Here is a 27,032-nt window from a genome sequence, read left to right as displayed (position 1 = left end):
TATTGTATTTATTGTCCTCATCTGCCTCTAATATTCCGTAATGGTTTTGCTGGTTATTGTTTTTATATGAAATTTGTTTAAATAAATGTATTTTTAAACTAGCATGTTTGGTGGTACCTATTAAGGAGGTATAAAGATATAGGAATCATAAGCATTTAAAAATTCATTTAGTTGCACCGATCACACCTGTTTCATGTGACAGATTGAATCTCCTATTGAAGGCATTAACCCCTTCATTATAATACCCAACACTTTATATGTTCTTAATTGAAGCGATTATCCTTCTACATTTATCACTATCTTTTGACTGTAGACACTTCTTTGGCACTTACACTTATAATCTATCTTGTGCAGAATGTTTTAATTATATTATATAATATATATATTATATAAATTATTTAATAAAAAAGGTTACTATACTATTACTTCTATTTTAAAGCACTGTTTGGCCCAGATTATTAAATTCATGGTCATATATGAACAGTTGGCCAACAATAAAGAATTGATCTTCAGACCAGCAGATAAGGGGGGTGCACTGGTGATACAAGACCTTGCCAAATACAAAATACAAGGGGCTAAACATCTTAATGATACAAAGACTTATAGGGAACTATCACAGGACCCTACCCATTTGTTCAGGGATGACTTGAAAGGAGTCCTTGAGGTAGCGGTTAATAAAAGGTATCATTTCAGCTAAATTAAGTGATGTTTTACTTCCACTTCATCCGATGCTGTACACCTACCCAAGGTGCACAAATCGATGGTAGACCCTCTGGGCCGCCCGATAATCTCAGCGCAAAACTCACTTTTTCAACCAACATCAGTTTATTTAGATACCTTGTTTCAACCCTGTATACGTAATCATCCACGATACTTGTTGGACACTTCTACCTTACTAAAGGAAACTGAAGGATCTTCCCACCTTTGATGAGGAAATTTGGCTATGCAGTTTAGACGTGGCCAGTTTATATACTATTATTCCGCATGAACTTGGTCTATCTGCAGTGAGGAAATTTTTATCAGGACATCCTCTGTATACTGGTCCGGAGTTAGATTTGATTATTGTACTTTTGGAGCTTATTCTCACAAAGAACTTTTTCCTGTACGATGGTCGATTCTATTTGCAACTTATGGGGTGTGCGATGGGGTCCCGTGTGGCCCCATCGTACGCTAATATATTTATGTTTTTTGTGGAGGAGGAGTTGTTTTTTTACCAATACCGATGTGGCACAGCGTATAGCTTTTTATATGTGATATATCGATGACCTCCTGATTTTTTGGAGGGGCCCTAAAGAAGATCTTATGTCATTGATTGATAAACATAATTCTGGTCTCAGTCCGGTAAAATTAACGTACAATGGGCCTGATTCAGAGCCGGTCGCTATTTGCGCTCGCTCGTCCAGAAAATAGGGGTGGCTATTCAAATGAACCGTTCGCTGTTTGCGGTCTGTTCACGCCTCTAGGTCTGAACGAGCGAACAAAACTTGCGGTCGTTTTTTGGGAAACTACGCCCCCTGTCCGCTCGCATCCTACGTCATATCCGCTATTTATTAGATTATTCGAGTACATCGAACAGGGTATGAGCTGCTCGCTATTCTTGTGGTTGGTTTTTGCTGCCACAATTTTGCGAGCAGTTCTGAGTTAAAAAAAAACAAGTGACGTGGTCAATGACGCTGCTGTATTAATTATGCACTCCCTTAAAACGCCCGTTTTGACCTTTAAGCACGCCTGCGATCGGATTTCCACTCCCCGTTTTCAAGCACCTTCCCCTGTTACCACCCACATACGCCTCATTCTGTCACTCAAATTAGCAGGCATTCGCTATTTTGCGAGCACATGAATTTCGGCCGCACTGACTGGTTCGCGCATGTGTATAACGATCCGTACGCATGCGCAGTTGGGCAAACATCGCTCGGAGCGAACGAGCTGCCACTTACGAGTGGCTCTGAATCAGGCCCTATATGAGTAACACTACAATTAATTATTTAGATGTTGCCATTTCCATTCGTAATGGGGTGATCAGTACTAGCCTTTTTTCAAAAGAGTCGGATCGTAATAACTTACTACATGCTACGAGTTGTCATCCGCGAGTACTGTGCTGTGCCTCTTCTGGGTTTACATTAGGACTGTAGTTTCAGCAGTCACACGATGGTATGAATGTTAACTGTTTTTTATGTAAAATGCAATTAAGTTGCAGAAAGCAAAATGTGAGCAAATTGTTCTGATGTTAGTGTCTGTCTGTATCCCTCACTCATGTACACCCATTAATTTTTAAGATATACCCCTGATGAAGTCCCGCTTTAGGGATGAAACGCATTGGATTTCATCTGTTTCTGTGATTTTATCATTGATGTAAGCTAATCCATATGGAATTTACCAATTTTATTAATTATTATTTTATTATGAATACTGTTGTGGCAGCGTTTTATCCATTACCGATAGTGGCCCATTGGCCCTCTTTGTTTGGGTGTATTTTTTGGTGTGAGGGGATCTTTCAGCCACATTTGGAGGAAGGAACGTTTATCCTGGCTAAACGGATATTTCATCAAATTTAAAGACTGACATAATTATTATTTCCAAAACATGTGGGAAAAAGAGAATAATCCACTGTTTCCCATTGTGTCTAAGAACTGTTCATTGGAGCATTAAGATTGCCACTTCCATTGTCTACATTATATTTTAAATGCACAGTTTGTTGCCATCATTGAGTGCTTTACAATATATACATATCTTTATTGTCTAAATAAGAGCCCCTTCTCTTCCTTTTTTGTTGGTGTGTAGTATATATACATACATTATATATATATATATATATATATATATATATATATATATATATATATATATATATACACACACACATATACATATACATATATACACACACACACACACACGCACACATTAATCCAAGCTACTAATGTGCCCTCTAAAGTTATGGTAGACTTCCCTTTGTTAACTCTCTTCTTTCGAAGTCTATAGGGTCCACAGGGATACCATGGTGAAATGTGGTTGGAGTGATCACAGGCACCAAACTGTTAAGCTTTCAGCTCCCAGGGTGACTCTGGTCCTCCTCCACATATACCCTGCGCCTGGCCACAGGCATTCAGTTTTGTAAACAAGCCCAAAGGCAGGAGAAAGAAAGAGGAGAAGGAAGAACAATGTACACCAGAAAAACTCACACAAGATGAAGGAATCCATGACCGAAAGACAAAATACCCAATGCAGCCAGGGTGAGTCAGGGTGGGTGCCCAGTGGACCCTATGGACTTCAAAGAAAAAGAGTTAACAAAGGTAAGTCTGCCATAACTCTTATTTTCTTCTTCAGGGTACATAGGTATCCACAGGGATACCATGGGGATGTCCTAAAGCAATTCCTCTAAGAGTAGGGACGCTCCTGAGCAGAAAGGAGAACCCACCACCCAAAGGATGCATCCTGAGAGGCAAAAGTATCCAAGGCGTAGAACCTAAGAAAAGTATGGACAGAAGACTACGTGGCAGCCAGGCATCATGACAAAACCCCCAAAATGGTTCCACAGACCGGGTAGAATGTGCTGTTGCTGTGTTTGGAACAGTGAGATCAGCCTGTGTGTACACCTGAGAGATAGTCATACGGAACCATCGAGCCAGAGTTTGTTTATTAGCCAGCCAGCCTCATTTGTGAAAACCATAGGTCCGATTTTCTAAAAGAGTTTGTACAATCCACATACATACGGAGAGCACGAACCACATCCAGGGAGGCTACACCTACAGAAAGGTCTGAAGACTGAAAAGCTGGAACCACAATCTCTTCATTAACGTGAAAATGTGACACTACCGTAGGAAAATAACCCGCCCGTGTACGGAGAACAGTTCTATCCTGGTGAAAAATTAAAAAAAGGGAGCGACAAGAGAGCGCTGCCACATCAGAGACTATGCGTGCAGAAGATATAGTGAGGAGAAAAAGTGTCTTCGCTGTCAACCACTTCAAATCCACTGAGCCCAGAGGTTCAAGTGGGGGAGCCTGTAACCCCCTGAGAACTAAAGACAAATCCCACGGTGCCACCAATGGGACAAAGGGTGGCTGCACTTGGAGAACACCCTGAAAAAAATTCTAGCATCCGGCAGAGAAGCAAGCTTCAGCTGGAACCAAACTGACAGCACAGAAACCTGTACTCAAAGAGTGGCCAGGCGGAGGAGAATGGAATGGAACGAAGCATATTCCGCCATGTCGATACCATTGACCCCAGGAGAATGAATACCTTTCGCTTGCAGAGCAATTTGCACACTCGCAATATTAGGGCCGAAATCTTGTCCACTGGTAGAAACACAGTTTGTGCTTGAGAATCCAATAGTGTCCCCAGATGTACTGGAGAAAGATAATTTTTTTCCAAATGTTGATCCAGCCATGCTTCTGTAGGCTGGCAATGGTTAGTTGTAGATGGTGCTATAGAACAGCTGGAGACTGTGCCAATATCAGAAGGTCATCCAGGTATGGCAGTATTCTGATTCCCTGATGCCTGAAGTAGGCCGTCATAACCGCCATTATTTTGGTGAAGATCCGAGGGGCCATTGATAGACCAAAGGGCAGTGCCTGAAATTGGCACTGTTATTCCAGGACAGCAAGCCATAGAAATTGTTAGTGAGACGGCGTAATAGGCACATGCAGATACGCATCCTGAATGTCCAGGGAAGCCATAAAATCCCCAGGTTCCATTGCCAAAATAATTGACCAAAGAGTTTCCATATGGAACTTGGGTACACGTATAAACTTGATGAGACCCATTTGGTTTCTGAACCAAAACTAGATTGGAATAATAACACCTTCCTTGATGACCCACAGGAACCAGAATGATCACCCCTGCCCTCAGCATGGAGCAAATGGCTTCCTGGAGGGCCAAGGCCTTGATAGAATCTGATTGTGGGGTTGAGCAAAAAGATTTCTGGGGAGGATGCCTCCGGAAGGGGAGGGCATACCCCTGAGAGACCACTTCTTGGACCTAGGCGTCCGTTGTTGTTTGATGCCAGTGGTCCACAAATTGAAGAATTCGGCCTCCCACCCCAAGATCCCCCAGGAGGAGGCCTGCCCCATCAGGCAGAGGGTTTGTTGTCCAGCTTAGAGGGCTGGACGTCTGACTGGCCAGGACCTCTTAGCTTGCTGCTTGGTGGTCCTGCGAGAACTAGACGGTCTGGAGGAAGACTGTCCTTTTGCTCTTCACTGAGGGCAAAAGGACTGAAAAGAAGACTGCCTAGACTTTGATGTAGCTGTTGATGGCAGACCTGCAGATTTTGAAGCTGCCAGAATAGCCACTATTTTATCCAATTCTGCTCCAAAATGTATATTTCCATAAAAAGGTAAGGATTCCAGAGCCTTCTTGGATCCCATATCTGCTTTCGAGGACCTTAACCAAAAGGGCCCTACGAGTAACAACTGATGCTGCAAATGCTTTAGAAGCCAGGAGCCCAGCATCTAATACAACTTCTCCCAAATAGGAGGCCACTTCCCGTATGTGGGAGATATATGACAGCTGTTCTCTGGTAGTATTTGGTAGAGTATCCTCCAATGCCCCCGTCCATTCAACAGGCTTGGATACCCAAGCAGCAGCCATAGCTCCACACAATGAAAACACTGATTTAAGACATGTTTCAAGTTTTTTTATCTGTAGGATTTTTAGGGGAAGATGCCGACGGTAAAGGCAACGTAGCACTCCTGACTAAATGTGTCACATGAGCATTCACAGTAGGAGGGACCTCCCACTTAGTACATTCAGTAGGTGGGAAAGGACACAAAGATGCTAATCTTTTTGTAACATGGAACAGTTTATCCAGGTTAATCCATGCTTCTTCCATAAATTCAGTGAGCTGCTCAGAGTTAGGAAACTCAGCTTTTAGAAGGATGTTCCTCCTCTCCTGAAATTGACCCTGGAGAAGAACCCGGCGCATCATCTGATTCCTCCGATGATGCGTCTGAATCTACATGCTGAGCAGACTGATAAAATGATATTGTCCACTTAGGTGCTTTAGTGGCTACCGGTCTGTTTGACTGCGACATTTGTTGAAGCACAGCAGCTGACTGAGCGTACTCTTACCTGAGTGAGCATAAACATCCATCAAGGAAGGATGTACAGGGGGAACAAACATAGCAGGCTGGAACTGCTGTGGGTATCCCATTAAGGGAGGCAACGTGGGAGCAACCAAAAGGTCCTCTAGCTGAGTCATAACCTGAGACAAGGAGGACACCCAAGATGGCTCCTGTACAGGGGCTGGTAGAATGGACTGGTGATGTCGTTCTTTATAAACAAACAGCACACAAACCATCCTGTATAAAGTCCTGAGGGGACAAGCATGCCAAACAGCTTTTACATGAAACCAGTTTGCTGTTTACCCTTATTTTTAGACATAATAAATAAGAGCAAATGTGGCTGCCTTCACAACTAACAATAAATGTGAAGTGCAATTTAAAAAAAAATTATATATATATATATATATATTTATATTATACACACACCTGCAGCAAAGGGTTGATGAAAAATAGTAGTGATAGTTATATCTGACAGCACAGAAAATAAAAAGGCAGTAACAACACAGCAGAGCTAGCAAAAGTCACATACAATGCATATACAAATATACTTGCAATGGGCCCTGAATCAACTACTCCAAAAAACACAAGTGTTGGTAGGATTTTGAGCACTGTATAATCTGGCCTCTGGGGAGAGGTATACAGGGAAACTAGACCCAAACCTCCTGAGACCAACAGCTTCAGCACAACAATGATAGTGGTCGCTGTGCATCTCATACACAGAGGAGGGTAGGAGGAGCAACCCAGAAGCGGGAAAACCTCAGCTGGATCGGCGTTTGGGCTGGGGGAGGGGCTGGTGGGGAAAGCCTTCCTCCCCTATGCTGTAACAACCCCCGGGTGCGCTGGCCTTATACATGGCCTTTGTCACTGTCCCAGACCCCAGACTGACTTGCCCCAGTGGTCTAGTGGGGGAGCGGATGCAGCAATCGCCCCACTACAGTGACCTTTGGCAGGTTTCCAACCGCCACAGGTACGGACTACCGTGTGGCGGGGAACCACCTTACCTGCATCCCCATGCTTCCGGCTACAGGCCCGAGTCCCAGCATCGCCGCTAGCCAAGGTCCGCCGAAATCACCAGTTCAGTTGCTGGTGTTGCGGCGCTGGCGGGGGTAGGTAGAGCAGCAGCACAGGTGTTCTTTAGGACGCCTAGCGTTGCTTGCTCTAAAGTAAAATATAATAAGATAAAAAGCTTGGGACTGCCTGAGCAGTCTCCCTGTTATAAAAAGGTGCATCTGAATCCTGCAGCATCAAACTCAAAATTGAATGCCTGTGGCCAGAGGCAGGTTATATGTGGAGGAGCACCAAAGGCATCCTGGGAGCTGAAAGCTTAACTGTTCGGTGCCTGGACCACCAACCACATTTCCCCACGGTCTGTGGATCCCTATGGACCCTGAAGAAGAAATAACAATTTTTTTTTTTTTTTTTTTTTAGAGCGCACATTAGTAGCTTGGGTTTATATTTTTCAGCCGAGACGGAGTCAGTGTTGCCTGGGCAACAGCTAGGCGTGCAGAGCAGACATCATCGTGCAGCGTCCTGCCAGGCAGGAGCACTTCTCCGACCTCTGGGAAAGGCATTCAATCAGTATCACAAGGAGATAAAGGGAAGGTGTTGGTTTTTGTTTTTTGATACAGCAGCCTGAGGACAGGGTCCTGTGTGACACAGAAATGTTGCAACTTGTGCTGTTCATGAATTGAATACAAAATTGACTAATGCAGTAGTGCCGTGCATGAATGAATGGTCTCCTTTCCCTCTCCCCTCCCCCCCTCTCCTACCTCCTCCCCTCCCCTCCCCTTATGGTCTGGGGCTGCTTTGGTGCTGGTAAAGTGGGAGATTTGTACAAGTTAAAAGGATTTTGAATAGGGAAGGCTATCACTCCATTTTGCAATGTCATGCCATACCCTGTGGACAGCGCTTGATTGGAGCCAATTTCCACCTCCAACAGGACAATGACCCAAAGCACACCTCCAAATTATGCAAGAACTATTTAGAGAAGAAGCAGGCAACTGGTATTCTGTCTGTAATGGAGTGGCCAGCGCAGTCACCAGATCTCAACCCCATTGAGCTGTTGTGGGAGCAGCTTGACCGTATGGTACACAAGAAGTGCCCATCAAGCCAATTCAACTTGTGGGAGGTGCTTCAGGAAGCGTGGGGTGACATTTCTTCAGATTACCTCAACAAATTAACAGCTAGAATGCCAAAGGTCTGCAATGCTGTAATTGCTGCAATAGGAGCATTCTTTGACGAAAGCAAAGTTTGAAGTACAAAACTATTATCTCAAATAAAAATCATTATTTCTAACCTTGCCAATGTCTTGACTATATGTTCTATTCATTTGCAACTCTTTTGATAAATAAAAGTCAGTTTTCATGTAAAAAACAAAATTGTCTGGGACCCCAAACTTTTGAACGGTAGTGTGTGTGTGTGTGTGTGTGTGTGTGTTTGTGTGTCATTATATATATATATATATATATATATATATATATATATACACATACATATATATATATATATATATATATATATATATATATATATACACACATATACATACATACACACACACATACACACACACACATATACACACACACACATATACACATTTAGCTGAAATGCTTACGGCTCTGAATTATATATATTTGAATAAGTCTGTCATATCTCTATGTCTCTGACATGCACAGTGGGTGCTCCTTACACCAATGGCTCTGACTGTCTGCGAGAAATTACAGACAAAATGCCGCTGGAGGCCTTTTCCTCCACCCCGGAAGGTGAAACAGGGACAAGGCGGGACAGGGGGTGGAGGCAGGAATGGGGAAGGACCGACAGATAGATCGATCCTCAGCTAAAGGGAGAAAAGATCTGTCTGCAAAATGGATTTACGTGCAACTTTGAATGAGCCCTTTAGTGTGTAATGATGGGAGGTAGAGAAAAGGAGGTGTGCCTTCTTGAGGTCATTAGAGATTATGTTTGGTAACCATACGTTTTTAAAAAATGTACATGGTGAACAATCACGGTCCTAAAATAACAATAAAAATCTATTCCCACTAGGTGAATCTGAGCAATTTAGGATTCAAAAGTATTAAATAAATATTATGGAAAGTGGAGCAGTAAGAGTGAGTGAGAAAAACAAAGATAAATGATTTTAAAACTTTCAAAAAGATTGGCATTGCAAACAGAGCTGTAATTTAGCCTTTTAAAATACGTTCTGTTGTTATGGGTTTAACACCTTCTATACACACTCACACTTGTCGCACATCAGTATTAAGCAACCAAGACCTAAACATAGAATATATTGAAACCTATTAAAAATAACTTAATGTTATGGGTTTTACACTATACAAGGCTTTAGTTCCAAATTGTTTATAAGCAGAGACCACCTTTCTCCAGTACATTTTTCATGTACCTTGCAAACATTACTGCAAAATAAAATAAAGCATATGCATATATGCACTTACCATAAATGGGGTGTGATGTCCCAGTGCAAGGAATCTCAAGCCCAAACCATGCAGCATGTTGATTATTCCTGAATGGAAGTATATGCATCATTAGAGACTATTATTTGCCTCACACTAACAATATCTTGACCAGTGTTTTCTTTATTTAGGATACTTATTTGGGTTAAGGACACTTACACAGCAGCAGCCATCTTATATTTTCATTTATGTACTGTATCTGACCTGACTTGTGTCAGAGGCAATATTTTCTTGGACCCAGGTGCAACCTTCCTGGGAATAGCCAATCCCCCCAAACTCAGTGTTACAGAAACAGCAAGTCAAAGTATTATTAGTATTATTGTTTGGGACACCTGACATTGCAAATAACACTCAAAAGGTTCACCACTGCTGCTATAAATCAAATAAAGCCAGTGTAAGTATAATGTTATGGACTTAGTGCTCTACTGTATTATAATAACTGCAGGTATGACTGTATAAAAAGTAGATATATTGTAATAACTTACCTTTGTTATCTCTTTTTCTACGAGGTCCATAGGAAACCTTGGGGTATAGGTGACGACGAAGACATCCGGGCACCATGCAGTTAAATTTTTTCTCCCAGAATGCAACGGGGCCTCCCTCTATACCCCGCCCTCAGGTCGGAGGCTCCTCAGTTACGTAGCATGCCAAAAGGCCAGAGGAGGATAAGAGAGAGAGAAGAAAGTCTGGAACACTCAAGAATCACATTCTCACACAGGAGATGGAAAACCGGTGACCAGAGTGAAGCCCATCTGAAGCACAGGTGTGTCAGGGCAGGCGCCTGTGGACCCTATGGACCTCGTAGATAAAAAAAAAAAAAAAAACACACACACGAGACAAGAAAAAGTAAAGTTCTTACCATATCTATACTTTTCTACTTCAGGGTCCATAGAAGGTCCACAGGATTCCCAAAGCAGTACCTTCAAGGGCGAGGACGCTCCTATGCAGAAAGGAGAATCCACTGCCCGAAGGAAGCATCCTGAGTGGCAAAGGTATAAAAGGCATAATACCTCAAAAAGGTCTGGATAGAAAACCACGTGGCCGCCTTACAAAGCTGTACAGCAGAGGCACCACGACTAGCTGCCCACGAAGGGCCTACAGACAGAGTAGAATGACCAGTAACAGAGGGCGGGACTGGAAGGCCCTCATGAATGTAAGCCTCAGAGATAGTCATGCGAAGCCATCTAGCCAAAGTTTGTTTATTGGATGGCCATATTCTCTTGTGGAAACCATAAAGAACAAACAAGGAGTCTGATTTCCGAAGAGAACTGGTACAATTCACATAAATCCTGAGGGCATGTACCACATCCATGAGGCCTCCCCTGCCAAGAGGTCTGAGGAATTAAAGGCCGGCAAAATAATTTCTTCATTAATGTGGAAACTAGAGACCACCTTAGGAAGGAACCCAGGGCGAGTTGGAAGCACTGTCCTGTCCCTATGGAAAACTAGAAATGGGGAACGACAAGAGAGCCCCTAAATCAGAAACTCTTTTGGCGGAAGAAATGGCCAGAAGAAAAACAGTCTTGGCAGTAAGCCATTCGAGATCCACCAAGCCCAGTGGTTCAGATGGAGGGCTCTGGAGAGCCTTAAGGACAACAGCCAAATCCCAAGGCGCTACAGGAGGGACAAAGGGAGGCTGGATACGAAGGATCCCCTGCAAAAAGTGCGGATGTCAGGAAGAGGAGCAATCCTTTGCTGGAACCACAATGAAAGGGCCAAGATATGGACCTTCAGTGTAGCAAGGCGTAGACCAAGGTCTAAACTCACTTGCAGGAAAGCCAACACTCGGGGTATCCTAAACACCTGGGGGTCATAACTTTTTGGACAACACCATTCAAAATAGGTATGCCATACCCTGTGGTAAATTCTAGCAGAAGCAGGTTTACGTGCTTAGCATTGTGTTAACCACAGAGCCGGAAAAACTCTTGGACCTTAAGAGGGATGTCTCAAGAACCACACCGTCAAAGACAGACGACCCAGATCTGGTTAGTGGCAAGGACCCTGAGACAACAGGTGCGGACGTTGAGGCAACAGCCACGGAGTGTCGATGGAGAGACTCCGAAGATCTGAGTACCATGGACGTCGGGACCACGCTGGAGCCACCAGCAGGACCATGCCTCCCTCTTGTTTGAACTTCCAAATTACTCGAGGAAGGAGGGAGATTGGAGGAAACAGGTACACAAACTGGAAAGTCAACTTGACTGACAGAGCGTCCACCAAGAGAGCACTGGCGTCTCGTCCTGGACCCGTACTGAAGAAGCTTGTGATTTAGTCGAGGTCCACGTCTGTAAGCCATCACCTGTCCACTAGGAGTTGAAACACTTCTTGGTGAAGAGACCATTCCCCTGGATGCACGTCGTGATGGCTGAGGAAGTCCGCTTCCCAATTCAGCCTTCCTGGAATGAATGATATGTCAGGTAGATGGCCTTCTGCCCATGTCAGAATACATGACAGCTGTCATTGCCACCTGACTTCGAGTTCCTCCTTGACCGTTTAGATAAGCCACTGTCGTGGCATTGTCTGACTGTATTTGCACGGGCATTCTGTGAAGCAACAGCCTGGCTTGCTGCAGAGCCCTAAAGACGGCCCGCAGTTCCAATATATTGATTGGAAGTGCAGATTCCTCTGCGATCCACCTTCCCTGAAAGGAGTGTGGACCCGTCACTGCGCCCCAGCACAGAAGACTGGCATCCGTCATCATAAGGACCCAGTCAGAGATCCAAAAGGGACGCCCCTTGGTGAGGTGAGCCATCTGTAGCCACCAGGTCAGTGACAGGCGTAGCTCCGGAGAGAGCACAGTCATTTGAGTCCGTATATAATGGAGAAATCCGTCCCACTTGGACAGGATCAATAGCTGCAGAGGCCGGGAATGAAACTGGGTGTACTCCACCATGTCGAATGTCGACACCATGGATCCCAGTAACTGCATTTCTGAGTGGACTGACACTCGGCGGCTTTGAAGGCATCTGCGTACACGCGTCTGCAAAGTGGAGATCTTTTCTGCTGTCAGAAAAATCCTTTGCTGTTATGAATCCAACAGGGCCCCCAGATGGAGCATACTTTGAGACGGAATCAGTGAGGACTTTTTCCAATTTAACAACCACCCATATACCTGGAGCACAAATATCTTTAGCTGCAGGTGGTGGTGAAGTACCTCTGAGGACCATGCTAGTAACAAGAGGTCGTCCAGGTACGGTAATAGAGAGATCCCCTGCAGCTGCAGATGGGCTGCCATTACCGCCATGACCTTTGTAAACACGCGAGGTGCAGTTGCAAGGCACAGCGAACCTGAGAAAACATTAGTGAGCTGAAACAATCGGAATATGCAGGTATGCATCCCAAATATCCAGGGATACCATAAAATCCCCAGGTTCCCCACAGCCGTGTCCAAGTTTTTCGGAAGCCAGTACTGGACGAACTGAAGAAGTCGGCCTCCCACCCTGGGGTCCCCCAGGAGGAGGCCCGTCCCATCAAACGGAGGGCTTGTCATCAGGCTTGGCAGCCGGACATCTGGTACTTCAGGGCTGCTTCTTAGGCCTGGCAGATTTCTTGGTGGTGGATGGCCTCGGAAAGGACTGAGGGCCTGATTCAGAGCCAGACGCTCTGACCAGAGCACTGGCTCTGAATCAGGGCCTTCCTACCTAAAATTGGAGCGGCCTTCTGGCCGCTCGCATAGCTGTGGGTGACCACCCACAGCTTATGCGAGCGGCCAAAAAGATGGTCGCGATGGTCAAGACCATCGCGACCATCGGGCTTGCGACGAGACCCTGCGGTAGAGTCTCGCTGGCGCAAGCCCAGGAGTGCTTTTGACTCTATCAGAGCCAAAAGCACTCCCACTGCCATCACTAGTGATGTCAGTGGGGCCGGACCCAGACGGTAGGCGTTCCCATGGGAACGCCTCCGTCTGGGCATCAATGCCCCCGGCACGCCCACCAAAGGGGGCGTGCTGTCACTCACCATCGACAGCACGCCCCCTTTGGATGGCCGTCGCTATGTGGGTCTCGCGCATGCGCACGACGGAGCTCCCTCCGTCGTACGCATGCACACTAGGGCACCATCGACCCACTTGCGTGCGGGTCTGAATCAGGCCCTGAGTTCTAGCCTTACCTGGGGCCTGATAGGTCCAAAAAGACGGAGTCTGAACCCCCGAAGAGGACGGAGCAGAAGGCAGACAAGTCGAGTTAGCTGCTGCTAAGGTATTCAAAATCTTGTCCAGATCAGGGACAAACAAGACTTTACCGTCATAAGGCAAACATTCCAACCCTTTCTTGGATTCTGCATCATCTCTAAAAGAACAGAGCCACAGAGAATGGCGAGCTGCATTGGCCGCCGAAGAAACCCTGGCATTTAGTAGGCCAATATCAAACGCTGCCTCATTTATATAGGTAGCCGAATCTCAGAGATTTCCCACCAGATTCAGCTGTTCCCTGGTAGCATTAGAGGCTAAGGATGTTTCAATGCTATTAGCCCAACATTCCATGGCCCGAGCCACCCAGCAAATGGCCATAGCTGGTCTGCATGCAGCCCCCGAAAGGGAATAAACAGATTTAAGGCATACCGCTACCTTCCTATCTGTAACATCCTTCAGGGACAGCATGGAAGACTTAGGAAGTGTTGCGCATCTTACCAAGCGCGTGACATGAGAATCCACCACCGGAGGAGTCACCCATTTGGAAAAATAATTCTCAGCAAAAGGGTAAGCATAGACTAGACGCTTCTGCGGTTAATACCGCATCCCAGGTGGTTTTCAAGCTACCTCCAAGTGATTCACCAATTGGTCAGACAATGGGAATGCAGCCTCAGTCACCTTTTCTTCCATGAAATATACATGCCTAGATTTACAGGAGGCTCATCCTCCTCAATGATCAGGGCTGCTTTTACAGCTTGTATTAGCCCTGGAACATATATTTTAGACTTGATCCCCGCCTCCAGAGGACGTAGCTCAGAGTCAGACTCATCCAGAAGCAGTCCATCATCAGATGACACATCATCATCATCATCTCATACAGTACATTGCGACAATAGCAAGACCCTTTTAGCTGGTCTGCTGATAGGTGTGTCCTGCTGACATACCTCAGTCGCACCCTGCAATATAGCAGGAACTGTATTAACCCACTGAGGGGGCAACACCTGTGAAGGTGTAGGCGGTTGCAGAAGGTTTTGCGCTGACAAAAGGTGCAGTTGTTGAAAACTGAACTGTGGACACATAGGAGGGCCTGCTAAACGCCCTGCAATGGTTGTTAAGGTGGCCACAAACATGGCGATCTGCACACGATCAGCCGATGTGTATGATTTTTTCCCTTGAAACTCTCCCCAGCAGCTCTGCACACGATCTGCACACAATTTGGTGTCCAATCTTCAAACGATCTCTCCTGCATCCAGACTTTCACAGTGCATTGCCTCCTAGATTGTCAGATCTGCCCTACTGCACGGCAGATCTGAAGATGCGATGTGCGACCAGCATCGTGAGTGGGGACTCACGATTTGCTCAGGATATGGCCATATTTTACACGATCTGTCAAGCCAATGTGTCAGAATCGGCTAGATAGGGTAAAATATCACTATGTGTGTGGCCAACATTAGTGCTTTTGCAAAGCACTCCCATGGCGGCTCCTGCTGAATGGCAGAGGCCTCAGAAGGACCCGGGGTAGTGTAATACCGGAAATATAACTCCTCAGAGGCTATGTCCCCTGCCCCTAACACCGCTGTAAATTTTTTACAGAGCAGTTTAATAGGGGTTAACTTAGTCATATCACTCTCACTGCTAGACATAGTAAAGAGGATCACTTAACAGAGACTGAAGGCCTGATTCAGAGACGCTCGCTGTTTGCAAGCGCTCGCTCTGAATCAGGGATGTTTTTTTTTGTTTTTGTTTCAGTCTCTAGGCCGCTCGCAAAGCTGTGGGTGACCACCCACAGCTAGTGCGAGCGCCCTGGCGATGGTCACGATTATGGTGACCATCGGGCTTGCATTGAGACCCTGAGGGAGGGTCTCAGCTCCTGCAAGCCCGAGTGGATTTCCTGCTGTAATAGAGCAGGAAGTCCACTACTGATATCACGAGTGATGTCAGTAGGGCCGCCCACAAATGGCAGGCGTTCCTAAGGGAATGCCTGGGTTTGTGCAGCCACTCCCCCCTCCCCGCCTACAAAAAGGGGCGAGCTGTCAATCAACATCAATAGCAACCCTGTCTTGTAAAGAGCCCCGGAGCGACGGAGCTGTCGTCGCTAGCCGGGGCTCCCGCATGTGCACGCCGGAGGCGGCGCATCCGCAGTGGGGGAACATCGACCTGCTTGCAAGCACTGTGCGCTCACGAGCGGGTCTAAATCAGGCCCAGAGTCTCAGCTGCGACTTGTGCCACACCCGCACCACACCCCTGCTTATGACCCAGAGTGGCAGAATAGATCCAGGGATAGCAACAAAAGAATGATAGTTTTTAGCAAAGAAAACAGACAGTGCTAGCATAAAGTCACAAACAAATACAGAAAACAATAATACCTGCACTTAATGTCACTTCCTTAAGTCAACTACAGAGACTTAGCATCTAGTGGGACAAAAGTGCTACATACACTGACCACCAACCAGAGGAGAGGTATGTAGGGGGACCCGTACTCCGCACTGCCTGTGAAGATCAGTGACACACAGCCAGGAGAATGACCGTCGAAGAACTCATGGTGAGGTGGAGCCGAAAACAGGAAGCGGTCACAGATCAAGCCAGACCACAGTGGAAAGGCGTGTTTAGCAGCGGGGTGTAGCCGGCTGTTAAACAGGGAAGACTGCCTCCCCTAGCCAGCGTTTAACCCCTGGGACGCTGGAGTGTTCCGCAGAACTCCAGTCCCAAGTCCCAGGCGGCTTAGTGTGGACACAGTGCCTACCACACTTGCTGTCATCCCCAGGGTGTCCCCCAACCCTGGAGGAAAAAGACTGCGTCTTGGCACGCACCGCCGCGGTGCGTGTAACTTACCTGAACCCCGTAGCGTCCAGCCGCAGTCTAGGAATCCTCCAGGGTCCGTGCTAGCCAAGACCCCTGAGGCCCGCCAAGAGGCACGGATCAGTATCGGCATCTCAGCAGCAGCGGGTTGATGATTCGGCCGTACGAAATTCCACTGGACTGTTCACGCTGATCGCACTTACAAAAAACTTCAAATTTTCAGGGCTGTTAGCAACAGTCCCACTGCAATACAGTGACCAGACTCTGGCCGGGCACCAAATGAAACTGAGAAGCCTCCTGCCTGGGGGCGGGGTATAGAGGGAGGCCCCGCTGCATCCTGGGAGAAAACAATGTAACTGCATGATGACGGATGTCTTCATCATCACCTATACCCCAAAGTTTCCTGTGGACCTTCTACGGACCCTGAAGTAGAAAGGACAGTTAGCACTGTGATTGGAGCTCGAAATAAAGGGGGAGATACATCAAAGCTTTGAGAGAGATAAAGTGGGGAGAGAAGATACCATCCAATCAGCTCTTGTAATATTTCTATCTTTCTCCACTTTTTCTCTCTCTCCAAGGTTTGATACAGTTAGTCCAAATAACCCAAACCTTCTACTCAGTCTATAGCAGTGATAGGCAACCTCATAAACTTCGAGGACTGCATTAGGCTGCCCACCAGCCTTCAAAAGAGGCCTCACATTACTCTTAATCTCGGTAGTAAGTTAAATCATTACATTTAATCAATAAAAAAAAAGAGAGACCTCTATCTGTAATAATATACCAAAGGGTCTTCTAAACCAGCATTACAGGTTACAACAAACAAATGTGACAAGGCCAAGTGAAGGCTAGGATTAATCCAGCTCAACCCTATTGTCATTATACTGAAACACACAAAATTGCAAAAGATATCTTCAGGAATCTGGGTTAAATGAATCAGTAACATTATTCAAATAAGAATATCAACTTCACTACATCTTCAAGTGTATTGCACAAAGTATTAAACCATTACATTTATATTAAGGCATAACAGACCTACAATTCAAAGATGAGCTATAAATAGCAAATAACAGAGCACATACTGTATGTGGCAGAATTTGAAATGATACTTTTTCCAGCATATCTGACATTAACATCAGCGTAAATACATTGTATACACTAAAATAAAAAGGTGGATATTTATGAAAGCAATTCCATTTACTAACAGTAATTTTGAAAATCGAACAAAAATCGATCTGAAAACAGACTTTCAAAGCACCCAAACAATAGACCTGTCTGAGGTCGTCGTGTTTGGGAGAAGCAAGCACAGATGACTGCTTTGTGCATGCTTCCTAGAGTTAAAAAAAAAAAAAAAAAATGGTGTAGGGTCTCCCCCTAAATTAATAACCGGCCTGGTTTGGTCATGGAAAAATCAGGGGGGATAAAGTGGCGAGGGGTTCCCCCTATTTTCCATTGAACAGCACCAGGCTGAACCAGCCTAGGGGGCTGCTTACACTATAGCAAGGTGCAGGAAACCACGTAGAAACTGTCACTTGGCTGGCTCTATACTACAGGTTGAGTCTCCCATATCGGAATATTCCGAAATACGGAATATTTTCAGCATGACTGAGATAATGAAACCTTTGATTTTTGATGGTTTAATGTACATAAACTTTGTCTAAGGCACAAATTATTAAAAATATTGTATAAAATAACCTTCAGGCTGTGTGTATAAGGTGTATATGAAACATAAATGAATTTCATGTATGTACACAAACTTTTTGTAATGCACAAAATTATAAAAAATATTGTCTAAAATGACCTGCAGGCTGTGTGTATAAGGTGTATATAACACAAATGCATTGTGTGTGTATATTTGGGTCCCATTTCCAAGACATTTCATTATAATATGCAATTATTCAAAAATACGGAATATTCCGATATCCAAAATACCCCTGGTCCGAAGCATTTTGGATATGGGAGACTCAACCTGTATATGCATTTACAGTATAGTGCTCATTCTGGTCCAGGCAAGTCATTTTTTTTAATCTAATTACTGGAGACCGGATGCCTACTGGACAAGAGGACCGACCGGAGCCAGGGAGCAGGTAAGTATGTAGTTTGAGTGAGTAAAGGTGTAATAAAGTATTTAAACATTCGGTGTGTGTCTTTTTCCACAGTGAGGGTGCAGGTGTCAGTAATTAGAGTCAGGGTGCAGGTGTCAGTAATTAGAGTCAGGGTGCAGGTGTCAGTAATTAGAGTCTCTCTCTCTCTCTCTCATATATATATATATATATATATATATATATATATATATATATATATATATATATATATAAAATTTATTCAGGGTGTGTAGTCCAGAAATCTTTCCCATATGCTGGTGTCAGTAGCCTGTTGTAGTTCTACAAGTGCCGCAGGCTAGGCTGCCTGGAACTTGTAGTCCCACTGTAAATAACAATATTACTACTTCCGTTAACCCGTTACTCCTGCACCCACCACCACCAGGGATGCAGGGAAGAAGGAGATTCATGTGCTTGCCTGTTAAATCCATTTCTTCGATTGCATAGGTGACACAGGCTCGACGCTGGGTATAGGTTGGTAAGCTGAAGTCTGGGCACTACATAGTTAAACTTGTTGAACACAACCCAGGCTCCCCCTCCCACTATACCCTTCCCCCAGCCACAGGCACTTTTAAAGTTAACAAGCCTAAAGTAAGGAGCGAGAAGGGAGGAGAATGAAGACCGGCACTCTCCAGGAGACTGCATGCTGTGGAACCAGACCCAATCCAAGAGAAACAGTGAGTCACGCAGGGCCTTTTGCAGAATCTCCTGCTTGCAAACAAAATGCTGTTTTTTTTACCATTAACTGCTGGTACGGGTCCTTATATACGGACACTTCATATATTTTTTTTTATACATTGTGCTCCTCATAGAGCTTATTTGTTTTTATATTGTGCTCTTTTATAGAGCTGATTTGTCTGTCACCATTGTACAATTTTTTTGGCTTCTAAGCTAATTATTGAATTTTATTGCTTCTTAGCTGAATTATGTTAATACATTTAGAAATGTTTTTACTTCAAGCAGAATTGCACTATTATGTTTTTTTTCTTTCATTTTTATATGTCATTGCTGGTTAAATCAGAACGATCTCCACTTACCCAAGTACAGTATCATTTCTTTTATATTTTTTCTTGCACATCATTGATTAGGCACTTTACTACTGTTATTTTGCAGATGGGAGTTGTTCCTCCAGGCTAAAATCTCCAACTGGATAGGCCGTGAATGAAACTGGGCATACCCCACCATATCGAAGGTGGAGACAAGAGAACCCAGAACTGCATGCACGCGTGAATTGACACCTTGCAGTGATGCAGAAACAAACTAATTTTTGACTGCAAGTCCCAAACCTTGTCTGCCGGGAGAAACACCCGCTGAGTCCCGGAGTCCAGCAATACCCTCAAATGCACGATCTCCTGAGAGGGAGTAGGAAAGGACTTTTCCAATTGATGACCCATCTGCGGGCCTGGAGAAGATCCACTGTGGCCTTGACGTGCTCCCCGAGAACCTCCGGCGACTGGGCCAGGAGAAGCAAGTCGTCCAGATAGGGAAATATTCGCATTCCCCTGCTCCAAAGATGAGCCGCCATGACCTTCATGAAGACACGAGGAGCTGTGAAAAGTCCAAATGGCAAAGCCTGAAACTGGAAATGATCCTCCTGGTCAGCAAACCTGAGGAAATGCTGAGGACGGAAAAGGATGGGAACATGCAAATAGGCATCCTGGATGTCCAGGGAAGCTATTAAGTCCCCGGGCTCCAAGGCTAGAATAATGGATAGAAGTGATTCCATTCAAAACTGGGGAATCCTCAAGAACCTGTTGAGAGACTTCAGGTTGAGAATTGGCCGGAAAGACCCATTGGGTTTCTGGACCAACAACAGATTGGCATATAAGCCTGAGCCCCGCTGAGACACGGGAACCGGAACAATGACCTTGGAGGCCAGAAGAGAGTGAATTGACTCCTTTAAAAGCTTCTGCCTTCTCCCGATCCAAAGGGAGATCCGTGGGGAAAAACTGGGCCAGAGGGTGCTCCTGAAAGGTCAACGTGTAACCCTGGGAGAGCACCCCTCTTACTCAGGCATCCTCTGTGGTCGCTCCACCAAACTTTGGAAAAAAGAGGAAGTCGGTCTCCCACACTGGAATCCCCCATGTGGAGGCTCGCCCCATCATGCCACAGGCTTGTTGGCTGGCTTAGCAGCTGGGCGTCTGGTAGCCCAGGATTGCTTACCTGCTGTTTAATAACTTTTAGCAGAGGATCCCGAGACTTGGAAAACGACGAACCTTTGGCTTTCACCTGCGGACGAAAGGAGCGAAAATTAGAAGAAGATCTGAACCTAGGGGCTGACCCTGAAGAGAGAAAGGTCGTCTTAGAAGCCGCCACTGTAGCCACTATCTAATCCAGTTCCGGACCAAAGAGAACATCCCCCAAAAAGGGGAGAGCCTCAAGGGCCTTCTTAGAGTCAGAATCCACCCACCAGGAATGCAGCCAGAGAGCTCGAAACCTTGGAAGTTAATATACCCGTATCTATAGCTGCTACCCCAAGATAAGAAGCCGCCTCACAGATATGCTACACGTGAGACAAAAGCTCATTCCTGCGAGTACCTGAAGAGAGGCCTTCCGCCAAGGAGTCAGCCCAGCAACCGATGGCCTTGGCAACCAAGGCAGAAGCAAGGGCCGGGCAAGCTACCGCACCTGCATTGGAGTGAATAGGCTTAAGAAAAGTTTACAAACTGCCTATCCGTCGGATCCTTAAGGGATGCCATATTAGGGAGAGGAAGAGTGGTATTTTTGACCAGATGGGCCACATGCGCATTGACCAGAAGAGGAGACTCCCATTTAGCCCAATCGGCAGCAGGCAGATGATAAAAAGAAGTCATGCACTTAGAAACAAGGAATCACCTACTAGGTGTTTACACAAAGCATCTACCGAGGAAGGAAATTCTGAAACTGCCTTCTTTTGACGCTTAAACACTGCAGCCTTGGACATAGGAGCCAGCTCCGCATCCTTGATAAGTAAAACTGATTTAACTGCTTTAAATCAAGGAAACCAAATCAACCAGAGGCTGAGAATCCTCCGGAATAGAAGAGGATTCAACATCAGAGGCTGCCGATAAGTTTTCCTCATGGTTTGAGGAAACCTCAGAGTCTGAATCAATATCAGACAGGGGTGTAGAGCTGTCCCTTTTAGAAGGCCTACGCTTAGAAAAGCGCTCCCTGTTTGAAAGATTCTGACACCTGCGCTAACCCCTGAATGGACTGCATGAATGACTGCATCCAAGGAGGCTCTATAGCAGAACACAGCCAAGGGGACGGCACCACCTTTGGGGCCACACCAGAAGGGACACCCCCAGGGTCAGAAAGCCTACCACTACCTGAGACATTACCTGGGATAGCGAGGAAATCCAGGCAGGTTCTTGACTAGCAGGTGCAGGTTCAGCTGAAGGAACAAAGGGTCTGATTCAGACTCGTTCGCTAGGCTGTGTTTGCACGTAGCCTGCCGATGTTTGCAATCTGAACATTCGTATAAGACGCAGTGCGTGTGCGCGAACCAGTCCATGCGATCATGAAGCACTCGCACCCTGAACACAGATGCCCCGCTAGAATGAGTGACAGGACAAGCCAATAGTGAGTGGTGCCAGGAGGTGGTCGTTGGATATAGGGGGGGGGGGGTGCGAGCGCAGGCGTGTCTGTGCATCTGAATGCTGTTTCAGGAGTGTGCATAATTAAGACGTGGCATCAGCATACACGTCACATGGCTGAATTACATACTGCAGCACCGGTAGGGTATGCTCAGCCACAAGTGCTGCGTATGGGTCCGATGTTACCAATTGTTTAATACACTTCCTGGAGAAGACGTGTGTTACTAAGGGAAAGTGGGCGTCTTGTGACAGGCTGGTGGGCGTCTAAATACATACCGCGATCGCATGGCAAGACATAGTGGGCGTGCTAATGTCTTGCTAGCGATCACGGGATTTACATACTTTGCCTGTTGACGGCTGCGTGCGAACACATCCTAGCAAGCGGGTCTGAATCAGGGCCAAAGTGCTGTGGGATTGTAAAACAAATAACACAGAGATCATCCTGTGAAGAAAACACAGAAGCACAAGACCTGCAATTACCCAGCACAGAAGCACCCACCTCTTTGGGAGCTTTACCTCTGGAAGACATAATATAGAAATCCAAGGATATCCCCACACACCAGAGCAAGAACTGTGATGTGCCAATAAGGGCAGAGCAAAGAATGTAGAAGCACCACAAATCGAAAAATAAGTGGGGCTATACAGAGACTGATACTATACAAAATACATTAACAATCACACAGAAAACATTCAATGCAATAAGACAGGCAATAAGTGCTCAACAAACTACCCCAAAAGGGGAGGAAGAAGCTGTATAATGTAACCTGACCACTGAGGACGAAGAACACAGGGAGACTAGGAGCTTGCACTCTCTGGGGTCACTTTTGAAATGGCTGCCCAGCGTCTGTGAGGAGGGGAGAGAGGAGGACTGACCCTGTAACGAAGTGCCTCTTATGAGGGAAAACATCCAGGTGCGAGGGAGGAGGGAATGGGGAGAGCCTACCTCCCCCTTCTGACATGGACCCCAGGGCAATGGCCACTAACTACAGCAGCGCCCCGCTGCCCTTGTGGTCTAGTGGGGATGCGAAGAGGACCTAGGTCCCCACTGCCAGTACCGCCGGTATCTCCCAGACTAGTGGTGAGAAGCCGCAATCACGCGGCTCCCTGCAAGGAGGAAGCTGCGCTTACCTCTACCATGGCTGTGGCTTGCGGCTCCCTACTATGTCCGGAGCTCCGGCCGAAGACACTGACCATTCGCCAGCGCCGCGGCTGCTGTTAACTTGAAAACAAAAATAAAAAATAATGCAAATATAAATAAATAAACTAACTCTTGAAGCTGTCTGCACAGCTTAATAAACATGTGCCTCTTTGCAGGCATCAACATAAAACTGAAGTGCCTGCGCTGGGGTAGAGAGAGAGGGGGGAGCCTAGGCTGTGTTCATCAAGTTTAACCCAGTATAGAGCCTGTGTCTCCTATGGAGGAAGAAGAAAGTCCTGGGCTTTCAGCCCAGGGCTCGCTTATGCTCGGGAGGTTTGGACCCCATTTCAATTTTGGGGTCCCCACTTTCCGAGGATTGCGAGCCCTGGACTGACCAGGTTGGGTCTGTTATTACATTATGGCACGCTATTTGAATCCCTGCTATAGTGTAAGCCCCCTGGCTGGTTCAGCCTTGTGCTGGTTAATGGATAATAATGGAAAATAGGGGGAGACCCATGCCAGTTTTTCCCCTGATCTTCCATGAAAAGAGCAGGCTAAAAGGTCCAGGGCGACTACCGAGGTTGCAGATGCCTTAGAGGCAAGGAGTCCAGTATCCAACGCAGCTTCTCCCAAATAAGAGGCCACTTCCCGATATGGGAGATGTATATCAGTTGTTCCCTAGTAGCGTCTGATGGCAGGTTCTCTTCCAGTGCCTCTGCCCATACTTCGATAGCCCTAGCCACCCAGGCCTTAGCCATACCCGGCCTAGTGACAACGCCAGAAAGCGAGTAGACTGACTTGAGACTTGAGCTTCCGACTAAGCGTGCCACATGTGAATCAACAGTGGGAAGGACTTCCCACTTAGTACACTCCTTAGTAGGGAGAGGGTAAAAAGACGTTAGTCTTTTTGGGAACTGGAACAGTTTGCCAGGAGTACCCCAAGCTTCTCCCATGAGCTCAGTGAGCTGTTCTGATTGAGGGAATTCAGCCATAACCACCTTTTGACGTTTAAACATCGGGGTTTTAGGCTAAGGGGCCGGTTCATCATCCTCGGAGAGAGAACCTTGTGCATAATCTGCCTCCTCAGATGATGCATCAGAATCCGAAAGCTGGGTGGACTGAGAGGATGATACAGTCCGCCTATGTGTTTGGTGGCTAACGGTTTGTCCGCCGGTAACCTTAGCTGACAGGCGGCAGACGTTTGAGCCATATTCTGAAATGAGTGGGCATAAATATCCATCCAGGGAGAATGCATAAGGGGTACCAACATAGTAGGCTGTAATAGCTGTGGGTACCCCATGGTGGGAGGCAGCATCGGGGCTGATAAGCCGTCCGTTAGCTGCATCATAACCTGGGATAAGACGACACCCAAGGTGGCTCCTGGACAGGGGCTGGAGAGGTGGTACAATAACACACAGACCATCCTGCATAAAATCCTGAGGGGACAAGCCCACTGACCAGGATCTGCAAGTAACCAGCACAGGGGCCTCAGGCTCCTGTTTTCCCTCAGAAGACATAATAATAACCAGCCAGCAGCACACAATCAGTGTATGGTTAGTAATGCAGTTTGATACCCTTCACAAATACAAAATAAATGTGAAGCACTATTGAACCAATATACACCTGGTAGTTGAGGGTTAAACAAGAGCAGCAGGGATAGCTATAACTGACAGTCAGAAAGTTTTAAGACAGTATATCACCACAGCAGAGCTAGCACAAGTCACATACAATGCATATACATATACTTATAATGGACACTAAATCAACTACTCAGGCCTCACAGGGCTGGTAGGATTTGTGCGCTGTATAACCTGGCCCCAGTGAGAGGTATACAAGGAGACTGGACCCGAAACTCCTGAGACCTGTAGCTTCAGAAAAGCCCTGATTAATGGCTGCTGAGCGTCTCATATTAGAAAGAGGGTGAGGAGGAGGAGCAGAGCGGGAAACCTCTTGTGAGGGATCGCGCTCTGGGCTGGGGGAAGGGCTGCCGGGGAAGAACCTACCTCCCCACTGCTGCATCAAGCTCCGGGTACCGCTGGCCTCTACAGGGTCCTCTACGCCAGCTTTTAACTGCCCCGGGAGTCTAGTGGGGGAGCGGACGAACAAGTCGCCCTACTGCAGCATCCTTCGGGAGGTCTCCACCGCCGGAGGTAAGGACTGCTAGTGGGGAATCACCTTACCTGTTCTTCTCAGTGTATCCGGGCGCAGTCCTGGGTCCCCCAGTGGAGTGGCTAGCCGAGCCTCACGTTTGCCGTAATCACCAGACCACTCATTGGTGCTGCGGCGCTGGCGGAGGTAGCTGGAGCAGGGCACAGGCGCCCATTAGGACGCTTTGCTGCTTGCTCAGGTAAATAACATAAAAAAAAAAAAACCTCATAAAAATTAAGCTTGGGGCTGCCTAAGAAGTCCCCGTCTAAAGGTGCGACTGGTCCTGCCAGCACCAAACAAAAAATACGTGGATACGTGGAGGGAGGACCAGTGCACCCTGGGAGCCAAAGCTTTAACGGTTTATGCCAGTGTGTGTGTGTTAGATATCTGAGATTATATATATATATATATATATATATATATATATATATATATATATATATATATATATATATATATATATATATATATATATATATATAATCAGAATATTGGTGTCACTCTCCGGTATTCAATAAATCACAATAGCAAATGTACATATGAGATATATATATATATTTTTTTATATTTATTATGTCCTGACTGACTCATCAACACCCAGCTCTAGCCCCTGGACCGAGAAACATGAAAATCGGGGAGAATATGCCTCCCATGACTTAGGTGCCCACAAAGGGCCATATTCAATTAGAGGCGAAAAGTCAGGGGTCGGACTTTTCGCCATCATCGCCGTTTCTCCTGGGGATAAAGTATCGGGTGCGTGCCAGTGTATCTCCGTATTCAATTAGGACTCGGCGAAAACAGGACCCGGCGGAAAGGTAAGTTGCGAAAAGTCCTGTCACTTTTTGGGGAAATCAGCCTGTCACCCCCCAAAAGATGGTCTGACATGGGGGATCACTATGGGTATCCCCGAATTGGCCTTCTGAAGGTATTTGGGGTTTTTAAACAGTGTTGGCAGGTGCTTTTATGCATCTTTGAATAAGTGGTAAAGAATAGCATTTAGTAACATTTTTTTTTTTTTTTTTTTTTTTAAACAACTAGTCCCATCAAAGTTGGGTTGCATGAAAATGGTTGCAAGCATATTTTGAAGTCCCCAAAGTGAACTTTAAAAATGCTTTAAAAATCCACCTGCCGCAAACAACCGGATTCTAGAAAACACCTGACGCATACCCCCCCCATCCCCCGAGTCAATTTCGCTAGTTTTTAAGTTTGTCCCACAACTTTTTTTTTCTTTTCGCCCCCAAAACTAAACCACTTTTTTTGGGGTGTCATATGCCAATTTTTTTTTTACATTTTCCCACAAATAACTTTTAGGGGACATTCCAAGGGCTGCAGGGTAGTTTTTTAAAGTCTGTACCACCAAAACCCCAATTCTGCACTTTTTTCGCCACCTGTTTTATGGTGAAAACTTATCCAAGTTTTTTGACAAAGACTTTTCGCACCTGCAAAGTGTCTTTGAAATTGATTTTGGGAATAAGTGAAAATGGCGAAAATGACGTCATCGGCGCTAAATTATCGCTGATAATGGACTTTTTGCTTCTAATTGAATACGGCCCTAAGAGGGGATTTTTTGAAATTTGACTCCTATGGGGGGTGAAAAGAGCTAAAAAGTTTCCT

General features: G+C 45.9%; 1 protein-coding gene across 1 annotated transcript in view; it reads right to left on the bottom strand.

The window, feature by feature from the left end:
* Positions 1-27,032, bottom strand: part of AASS (aminoadipate-semialdehyde synthase) — a 97,763-nt gene that overhangs the window by 50,648 nt on the left and 20,083 nt on the right. Inside the window, exon 5 of the mRNA XM_088457659.1 lies at positions 9,513-9,580. Coding sequence (XP_088313785.1) covers positions 9,513-9,580 — 68 coding nt within the window. The remainder of the gene's footprint in view (positions 1-9,512; positions 9,581-27,032) is intronic.

This window comes from Taudactylus pleione, unplaced genomic scaffold (assembly GCF_031769625.1).
Source record: "Taudactylus pleione unplaced genomic scaffold, aTauple2 ptg000041l, whole genome shotgun sequence".
Classification (NCBI taxonomy): domain Eukaryota; kingdom Metazoa; phylum Chordata; class Amphibia; order Anura; family Myobatrachidae; genus Taudactylus; species Taudactylus pleione.
The sequence above is the reverse complement of the archived record's forward strand: the minus strand, read 5'-3'. Positions and strand labels throughout refer to the sequence as shown.